This window comes from Stenella coeruleoalba (assembly GCF_951394435.1).
Source record: "Stenella coeruleoalba genome assembly, chromosome: 3".
Lineage (NCBI taxonomy): Eukaryota > Metazoa > Chordata > Mammalia > Artiodactyla > Delphinidae > Stenella > Stenella coeruleoalba.
Genome location: NC_137148.1, coordinates 163657866 through 163668511, shown reverse-complemented (window position 1 = coordinate 163668511; position 10646 = coordinate 163657866). Strand labels below are relative to the sequence as shown.

The window sequence follows — 10646 nt, the reverse complement described above, 5'->3', positions numbered from 1 at the left end:
AGGGGGCAAGTTCCAGCCCACTGGCTGAAACTCATTAAGTTCAACCACGTCGTGACCTTCTGCCCTGTTGTCACTCAGGGAAAGGGGGTGGGGTCTCATGACTTGTCCAGTCAGGGGCGCAGCATGGGAAGGTGGGTGGGGCAACACTTAGCCGACCGCTTAGAGGCACCTGTAGGTGCTCAGCGTAGCGTTTCATCAGCTCTCCCGGGTCCCAGGTGTCTGTCTGCAGCGTATATGATGCTGTGAACTGCAGAGGCGGCAGGAGTGGAAGGGAGGACCCCAGGGGAACCCCAGAAGCCAGGAAATGGTGAGTTGAGGGGCCAGGTGTCCCAGGACAGGGAGGAGGGGTTGAGTCGGAACCTGCCACTGTGGGACCCGTACCCTGCTGCGGTCAACTCCGGAGTCTGCAGACCCAAGTCCGCCCGGGGCTCAGCTCAGACCTAAGCCCCCTCCAGCTCTCAGCGCGGGGGCTGGGCCAGCTGCCGAGACTTCGGGCGTCCTGTCCCATCACTGTGCGTGGTGACTTTGGCCCCGGAGCCTCTCTGGGCAGCTCTGCACCCGCTACCTGTCTCTCCTCAGATTGTGCATTGAACTCGGGTAGAGTCTTCAGACTCTGTGTCTGGTCTTTAAGTGTGGGTGGAGCTTTAGTCTGTGGGGACCCCAGTGCCACCTTTCTCCCCAAGAGGACCCGTTTTCTCCTGAGTTCTCCAAATGTTTGGGGAAGCAGAATCTCGAAACCACGAACCTGTCGCCCCAGCCTAGCTCTTCCTAGGGCTGGCAAAATTCCATAAATTCCAGGTCCCTTCCCGCCTTCCCAAAGCCCTGCGTCTCTAATTCACAGCATCATTATCAACTATTTGTCCTCCGTGGTGCATGTCAAACAGACGCGGTATGTTTTTTTCCAGGGAGGAAAATTTATGCGTTATTTATTTAATAATAAAATCAATAATATTATTAATGGAAATAAAAATTATTTAATGCTCACCATATATCAGGGACTGTGCAAACACCTTACCCAGATCTCATTTAATTCTAACACCTAATATATATATATATATATATATATATATATATACATATATATATATTTTTTCCAGTACGCGGGCCTCTCACTGTTGTGGCCTCTCCCGTTGCGGAGCACAGGCTCTGGACGCGCAGGCCCAATGGCTCACGGGCCTAGCCGCTCCGCGGCATGTGGGATCTTTCTGGACTGGAGCACGAACCCATGTCCCCTGCATCGGCAGGCGGACTCTCAACCACTGCGCCACCAGGGAAGCCCAGGTGTCTTCTTGATGTGATGGTACGTTGAGGGTGGAAAGGAAATGTTTTATAGTCCCATGATTGGGTCTCGGTATGTGACCATGGACTGTGACCCTTCTGTGGTATAAGAAAGATATTTGGTCTTTGTCCATGGTTCTTAGCAAAGACCTCCTAAAGCCCTTGGAATTTCCCATGTGATAAGGGTGATAGTAGCATCTTATGTTCTAATGAGGCAACTGTTTCCAGACCCATAGATGATTTCATGATGGGGGATGGTTACCAGGAAGAACAAGCTATGATTAGAGGCTTAGAGCTTTCAGCCCAGCCCATGCTCAATTCCCCAATGTTGAAAACTCCATCAAAACCCCTAAACCTCGGGATTCAGAGATATCTCAGTTGGTGAACACATCACTGTGCTGGGAGGCTGTCATGCCAGGAGAGGGCATGGAACCTTCCTACCCCTGCTTCCCTACTTTGCCCTGTGCACCCTTTCCATTCGGCTGTTCCTGACTTGTATCTTTTTGTTTGTTTGTTTTTTTGCGGTACGCGGGCCTCCCACTGTTGCGGCCTCTCCCGTTGCGGAGCACAGGCTCCGGACGCGCAGGCCCAGCGGCCATGGCTCACGGGCCTAGCCACTCCGCGGTATGTGGGATCTTCACGGATCGGGGCACGAACCCGTGTCCCCTGCATCGGCAGGCGGACTCTCAACCACTGCGCCACCAGGGAAGCCCCCTGACTTGTATCTTTTCAGATAAACTGATAATAATAAGTAAAGCATTTTTCTTAGTTCTAATAGTCATTCTATCAAATTAACAGATATGAGGGGTTATAGGGAACTTCCGAATTTGTAGTCAGCCATCCAGAAACGTGTGTGGCCTGGGCCTTGCATTTGCAGCTGGCATCTGACACGGGGGCCGTCTTGTGGTGTTGCAGGAAGGGGAACCCCTTCCAGGGCCTGAGAATGGGCTCTTGTCTAACACTCAGAAATGAATTGTCCAAGGAGACACACATGCTGACAACGCGAGAGATTTCACTGGGAAGGGGCGCCCGGGTGGAGAGCAGCAGGGTAGGGGAACCCAGAAGAACTGCTCTGCCACATGGCTCAAAGTCTCACGTTTTATAGTAATGGGGTTCGTTTCTGGGTTGTCTCTGGCCAATCATTCTGACTCAGGGTCCTTCCTGGTGGCACGCCCATCGCTCAGCCAAGATGGATTCCAGTGAGAAGGATTCTGGGAGGTTGGTAAGATATACGGACTGGCATCTCTTTTCTCCTTTTGACCTTTGCCGAATTCTTATGGTTGGTGGTAGCTGTTAGTTCATTCCTTACCAGAACCTCCTGTTGTAAGATAACTCATTGCAAGTGGTTACTATCGTGTCTGGCCAGGGTGGGCAGTTTCGGTCAGAGGTTCCCCCAACAACAGGACTGGGCCCTTCAACTGTGGAATTTGATGTTAACTTTGGTTAGTGGTAGAATTGAGTTGTAAGACACCCAGTTGGAATTGGAGAGCTGGTGAAGTGGTTTCAGAAAACACACCACGTGTTTGCTGTTGGGGTTTAAACAAAACAAAACTCTCAACCTCACGAGTCTTTCTGAGGTCTCTCTCTCCCTCAACTTAGGTCAGGCAGAAAGGCTAGAGGGGACTCAAGTTAGCAAATTTCCCCTGTTGCCAAAAAAACGTTGGCTCTCTGTGCACTGATATTGAACAGAAATATGGAGACAGAGTTTTTGGAGGAAAAGAAAGATAGCTTTTAATTCTTTGCCAGGCAAAGGGGAAAACACAGCAGGCTAGCACCTCAAGAACTGTGCCCTCACTTCCTGAGGAGTCAGAGGAGATCTTATAGGTGGTGCTCGAAGTCCTGTATGATAAGGATCAAATCATGAAGGTCCTGCATTTTTCTTCTTCTTGCATTATTTCAAAACAGTCACAGCTGGAGTCAGGCAACCCATCCCGGTAACTGGGCCTGTTTGTCTCTCGTTTATTGGCCTGTGACCTTCTTTCTGAAATGCAAAAAGCGACAAGGGGTGACTTGTAGTAAGGGAGTGCAGGGAGCTTAAACACCAGGTGAAGGATGTAATTTACATCACACAGAGTTAGGGGGTGATAGGTGCAGGATGTAATTCACATAGTGTCAGGTAGTGATAGGTTAGCTTTGTGAAGGACTAATCTAGTTACAGACACTACAGATTAGTACCAGTTAAAATATAGCTAGGAGTGATTAACTCTTTCAGGCCTGTTTGTTTCTTCTCTAGCCTGATCACTGTTCCCTTAACTTTCCTTGTTCTCAGGAGAGGAAAAACTTCATTTCTATTTTTGCTGCAACAAACTCCCCACTGCTGGTTCATTCCCTCCATATCAGTGGAGGAAGGGAAACGGGCATCATTCTTGTCTGGCTGAGGACAAAACTTCAGTTTTGCTCCACTTGACAAACACCAGCTGTCTGGCCCAGGGGCCCATCCATCTCCTACTTCACCCTCCCACCGTGTCAGTTAGGCACTGGCAAAACAGACTCTTTTGAGGACAGGCATTGTTAAGAGCAGAATATTGTGGGCGTATTTCAAATTTTCTATTTTACTCTCTCTCCAATTTGGGAGACAGCAGTCGGCCCTGTGATTAATGGTTTGATAGATCCGAGCCGTTAATTTTAGGTTTGTTTGCTTTCTTCTGGTGAGGATAATAGGAATGTCCCCTTCTGTGCTCTTTACATGCCAGATGAGAATCTAGAAGTCTGACTCCCTTTTTTTATGTTTAACTGCTGACAACTTTTAAAGCCTCATCCTTCCTTCTCCTGGTGCCCCACATCGGTACAAGATGACAAGAAGCCCTGGGTGCTTACTTCTTTGGTGCTGGTAAGAGATGAAATCCTTGGTAGCCTCTGCCTTTATGTGCAAAATCTCACACTAGTCCGCCTCCTAATCTCAATTCAAACAAACAAGCAAACAAAAACCTCAGGCCGAAATTTGCAGCAACATGGATGGACCTAAAGATTCTCATACTGAGTGAAGTAAGTCGGACAGAGAAAGACAAATATCATATTATATCGCTTATATGTGGAATCTAAAAAAATGGCACAACTGAACTTATTTATAAAACAGAAATAGAGTCATAGATGTGAAAAGCAAACATGGTTACTGGGGGGAAAGGGGGGTGGGGAAGGTTAAATTGGGAGATTGGGATTGACATATACACACTAACATATATAAAATAGAGGGACTTCCCTGGTGTCCAGTGGTTAAGACTCTCCACTTCCAATGCAGGAGGCACAGGTTCAATCCCTGGTCTGGGAACTAAGATCCCATGTGCTGCATGGTGTGGCCAAAAAGTTTTTTTAATTAAAATAAATAAAATAGATAACTAATAGAGACCTAATGTATAGCACAGGGAACCCTACTCAGTCCTCTGTAATGACCTATATGGGAAAAGAATCTAAAAAAGAGTGGATATATGTTTATGTATAATTGATTCTCTCTGCTGTACTGCAGAAACTAACACAACATTGTAAATCAACTATACTCCAATAAAAATTTTTAAAAAAACAAACGAAAAAAACTCAGGCCAGGCTCCTTGCCTTGTTCTGTCCAGGCACTTCCCACCTGCTTAAGAGGCCTTCCCTGCCCTCCCCAGACACTTCCATTATGGAAGTAATAAACTCTTTCATATGTTCCCGGCAGTAATGTGTTGTCAGTCAAACCTAGGGTAGGGACCCCCCCTAACACAGTAGGTTACCATAACAGTTATAGAAGGGGTAAGGTATTGTCAACTGAAAAAAATATTCACAACCTGAAAGTTGAGAGTTGTGTTTTCTTCAGTGGACATACTGAGGAGTTCAAGTCCGGAGGCAGCATTTCAAGTAACCCTGAGAAAACTGCTCTGAGGAGGCGAGAGGGGAGCTAGGATATATAGGAGTTTTGCAACAAAGGGCAGGTAGTAGGAACAAAAGATTACTGTTAATAAAAGAAAACTAGTTACAGTAAGTCCCCTACATAAGAATGAGTTCTGGTTCTGAGAGCACGTTCATCAGTCCGATCTGTTTGTAAGTCCAACAAAGTTAGTCTAGGTATCCAGCTAACACCATCGCTATATGGTACTGTACTGAAATAGGTTTATAATACTTTTCACACAAATAATACATTAAAAAAAGAATAAATAAAACATTTTTAATCTTACAGTACAGTCCCTTGAAAAGTACAGTAGTACAGTACAACAGCTGGCATACAGGGCTGGCATCGAGTGAACAGGCAAGAAGAGTGACTGACTGGAGGAGAGAGAGGAGGTGGGAGATGGTAGAGCTGAAGGATCTTCAGCAATAGGAGACGGAGGGCAAGCTGCAGCTTCACTCAAGCCTAACGTTGATGGAACGCTCATTTGCATCTTTGAAAGTCCGCAACTTGAAGGGTTGTTTGCAGGGACTTACTGTATCTCAAGTTAAGGAATTTAGCGCTTTTCTACGTATGGGAAGATGCAAGAGTCTGGGTTCACTGAAACCATTCCTTTGATATGCACCTCAGCTATCTCGGATCAGTATCTTGTGTTTTCACATCCTGAGTTTCCTCCGGGCTCACCGGCTCACCTTTTCGGCACTGCAATCGCTGATGACTGTGACATCGTTTGCTTACTGATATGGCAGGCAATATTTTATTTCTCAGTATCTTTATCAATACACTTTGCTTAATTGTTCTATTGATAAATACTCCAGATTTTTACGTATCAGTGCACGCCACCCTTTATTTTTAAAAGGTACAAATGATGATGAATTTATGTAATCCATTTTTTCTAAATATTGGGTTGGCCAAAATGTTCATTTGGGTTTTTCCATAATGTGGAAAAACCCAAACGAACTTTTTGACCAACCCAATAGATACATGGCTTGTTACTGTGGATGAAAAATGCTGCCTGCCATATCGATAAACAAAGGATGTTGCAGCCATTAAGTCATCAGCCATCAAGCCATCCCCAACTGTGCACCCTGAGGGGATTCAGGGTGGAAAAAAGGATACTGGCCCTAGATAGTTAAGGTGCATATCAAAGGAATGTTTTCAGTGAGCCCAGACTCTCGCATCTTCCCACATGTAGAAAAGCGCTAATTCATTAACTTGAGATACCTGGTTTTCTTTAATTAACAATAATCTTTTGATGTTCCACTACCTTGTTTTTATCGCAAAACTCCTATATATCCTGGCTTCTCCCTTACCTTTTTGGAGCCCCTCAGAGCTACCTGAGAGACGGCCTCCCAGGCTTGAGTCCTCAGGAAGTCTGCCACATAAAACATAATTCTCAACTTTTATATTGTGCATTTTTTTCAGTCGATATTACTAATTTTTGCTGCCAAAACCATGAATGAAAACTCAGATTGCCACCTTACAGGGCAAAAAAACATATACAAATTATGTTATTTTCCAAACTGAATTTCTTCTTAAAATTTTTATCATAAAATATATTCAGGGAAAAATGTACAAAATGTTTTGTGGTAAGATTTAGTAATAATATACACATCCTTGGAATCATCATGAAGATTCTTAAATGGCCTGTGGGCAGTGGTGAGGTGTCCTGATGTTCCCATGCCTGACTTATCTCCATCCTGCCCCATTCATGACCACTGTCCTGATTTGTTTATCTGCATACCCTTACCATCTAAATATTTTTCACTCAGCAGTGTTCTTTCAGTTTTACCTCCTTTGACCTTTCGACAGAGTATTGATGGAATTCCATTGAAAAGGTGGTTTCTCTGCCTGTGTTTCACACATGCTAGTGTTTGAGGCTTCAGGGCTGGTCTAGGACTGTGGGGTTCATCCTCCCACCAGAGCCAAGTGCCCCTGAGGCCAGGGGACTTAAAGTACCAGATGAGTGAGGGTGGGGAGGGGGGACAGAATTCTCCTAAAGGAAATGGTTAAAGATGAAAGTGGAACAGAGTCTTTTTTGGTGGGGGGGAGGGTGGGAGCTGCTCTGTGGGGCTTGTGGGACCTTGGTTTCCAGACCAGGGATCCAACCCGTGCCCCCTGCAGTGGAAGCACGGAGCCCTAACCACTGGACAGCCAGGGAATTCCTGGAACAGCCTCATTATTACCGAATAGTGAGGACACAGAAGTGTCCATGTTTGTGAAGGGTCACAGTTCTGTGCCAGGCCTTAGTGGCCTTACGGTTTGACGATGTGTCCTTGGAGAGAACATTTCCCACGCACTGCCAGGACAAGGTTGGCTCAAAGACGCGACCTCCGCCCTCCTGTCACTCAGGCATGGGGGGGCGGGGCCCTGTGAACTGTCCAATCAGGGGAGTCGCCGATTATTTTACGTGGCGGTGCTGCTACGATGACGCCGGAGGCGTGGACTGCGTGCTCAGTGCCGCTTGTTCTGACAGTGGCCGTGTCAGCTCCTGCTGCCCTTAAAGGCTCCAGGTGGTTATGCCGCATTCTGTGTCGCTGTGACCGGCACTTGCCGCGGCGGTCATGGGGTGGACAACCGGAAACTCCAGAAACCGAAAAACGGTGAGTGTGCGGGGTCGGGTGTTGGGAGAGGGAGGCGGTGGGACTGATGGAACCGGGCCTCCCGTGCGGCCAACTCCAGAGTCTGCGGACCCGAGTCAGCCGGTGGCGTGCCACACAGCCTTAGGGGCTGGGTCGACAGCGGGGACCCCCGGGTGTCCTGTCCTGTCCCTGCGAACCCGAGTCTCCCCCACACGGCGCGGTGGCCATAGGGAGGGACTCGGGGCAATCGTGACTCGGTCTCTTGGGTACACGTGTGGGAGCAGCTGTGGTCTGGGGGTGTCCGGTTCCCCCTTTCTCTCCAGGGGAATCATTTTACTCTCACTTCTTAAAATGTTCGAGGAACAGGATCTCAAATCCACGACCCTGTCCCCCCAGCCTAGCTCTTCCTAGGGCTGGCAATAAATCCCTAAATTTACAGATGTTTCCCCGCATTCCCAAATGCCATCTTCCCCTCTGCAGTTCATAGTATCACTAATAACTGTTTTTCTCCGTGGTGCGTTGCAAACGGATGCAGTATTTTAATTGTTTAATCATTTATCAACGGAGCCATGGATGGCTCTTTTTAAAGATTTATTGTTACAGCTGTTTTACTTGAGAGGAAAGCAGAGAACCACTACCTGGAATATGTTATATGGAATGCTTGTGCCTCTCCTCTCAAAATCCTTCTTGGTCACGGACATCCTATGGGAAGACCTTTGGGTGGAGGGTCCTCTTGAGAAACTTTCCTGGGTGATCTTTTTTCAGCACTGCCTCCGCTCCTGAGTTTCTCTCTTTGAAAAGATTTATTCACTTATTTGAGACTCAGTTTTTCAATAAGTGTAAATTTTATTTATTCAGTAGACCTGGGGAGACAGTATAAAGTTTTTCCAAAGAGGCAAGAAAGGTGAATTTCAGAAAAATATTTCATTATTACATTCTGTGTGTTAAAATTTTTGTTTCCTTTTTTTTTTCCCCACCCTGAGTGGATGTAGTAATATTCTGAGGTCTTTTGGGTGATTTCCAATGGCATATCAGGACTTAGACTTGCAAAATCTAGAAGTGTTCCAATACGATTGTTTACAAATCAGTTTCTTTTTTTGGAATTAATTCATTGACATCTTCATTTTCCGACAGGAATAGGTGTTTTGGGATTTTCCTGTTGAAAAAAAAAAATTGCCTTACAGTCTTCTCTCTTCCTTTACACATAAATACTGGGTTGAGTGATTTTTCTGGATTATTGAATCACTGGGTTTATGTCATTTAAATCATCATTGGTGATCCAAAGTATTGTGACTGGAGCAGAGGCCTGAGGCCAGTGACTCCAAACTAAAGTTCCCATCTGGAGCCGGCAGTGGGGGGGTTTTCTTTGGCCTAGATGTTTTATGTTTGAGTTCTGCATCCATGATATAGCACTCAGAGTGTATTTTGTGTATTAAAAAAGTCTGTGGTCAGGAGTTCTGTCTCCTGGACAAAAAGTTTATGAATTTGGGAGTTTAAGTCGGATCTTAAACTGAATCTACCTGAGAATTTCCTCACTTGTGAGAATGTGAGGAGAGTTCTCTCCGGTGACTGTTCAGGTGTCCCTACCCTCCTTCACCAGGGACTGACCCACCTTAGGGGTTGTATCTCAACCTGGGTATCTAGACCCCAAGCTTGGGAATGTGTTTAACTTTCTGAATGTGGGTTTTCGTTCTTAACTGTGGGCAAGCAGACTTCTTACCTGAGCTGATTTGAATATTTGTGTTTCTTTTCTTTAGATGCCTTTATCTATTGGATATTTCAGTCCTTTAACTCTAGTTTCCCTTAGCAGTTTGCAATTTTATTTCCTTGGTGAGTGTATGTGATGTTTGATTTCTTAGGCTTTGAAAAATATAAGTTGATTGAAAAATATGTGTTTAAGGCAAGAAAATCCTGGAACCAAACAGAATTTCTGTGCCTTTTAGGCAACAGAATCTTAATCTGTGAGATGGGTATGTTTAGGTTCTCAGGCACATTTTTCATTTTTAGATCAGTTTCTGTATGTGCTTGTCCCTAGAGAACTTTGATATTTAAAAGGCTGTACAATTCTTAAGGCAAGTGAATTTCTACTTGTGTTGATGAGTGAAAAAAACTGTTGAATTTCTGTTTTAATTGATATGAGAAAAACTACTCAAACTTAGGAAAGTCTTTGAAAATCCTAGTAGGTTTCTTCATGGATTAAATGCAAACCCCTAATCCATTATAATATGCTACTCATTCCTGACCATATCCTGAATGTGAAATATAGTGGAGGGACAAACTATGATGTCGTTTGTCCTTTTAGTTAGAAAGACATTTGAAGTTTTTCACTTTCTACAGTTTGCAGTTTTATACCCAATAGTGTTTAAAGAATTAAATTTAGAATGATTTCCTATGTAGAAAAATTAAAATTAATTTAAAAATAAATTTAAAGTAGCAACAGTTAATTAAAAACAGACTACTAGGTAGGAAAGTACGGTGTATATAAATTTCTCTTAATTTTAAATAATGTTTGTAAAGGATTTAAAAAATAGTAAGGTATGAAACAGTGAGATATCCAGTTTTTTAGAACATTTTAGGCTTACAGAAAAATTGATCAGAAAGTACAGAGTGTTTCCACTTGACCCTTCTGCATCCACACAGTTTGTACTATTTTTTTACATCTCATATTATTATGGTATATTTGTTACAATTCATGGTTCAATATCGATGCTATAAAGTCCACTGTTTATATTAGCCTTGACTCTTTGTGTTATACAATGTAGGGGTTTTGGCAAATGTATAATGACATGTATCCATCATTTCTATAGAATAGTTTAACTTTGCTAAGGATACTCTGTGCTTCACCTGTTCATTCGTCCTTCCCTCAAACCCCCAAATCCTTCCCAAGCAAAGATCTTTTTACTGGCTCATAGTTTTATCTCTTCCAG

The 10646-nt window shown here is 44.6% G+C and overlaps 1 protein-coding gene across 2 annotated transcripts in view; it reads left to right on the top strand.

Annotated features, from left to right (window-relative positions):
* Positions 1–214: 214 nt before the first annotated feature.
* The window catches only part of ZNF14 (zinc finger protein 14), a 33948-nt gene continuing 23516 nt past the window's right edge, over positions 215–10646 (top strand). The window contains exon 1 of one of the 2 annotated variants that reach the window (XM_079917483.1): positions 215–307. In XM_079917483.1, coding sequence (XP_079773609.1) covers positions 305–307 — 3 coding nt within the window. In that variant the 5' untranslated portion in view covers positions 215–304. Of the gene's footprint in view, positions 308–7605; positions 7741–10646 lie in introns of those variants that run through there. The other variant, XM_079917482.1, reaches the window with a different exon arrangement.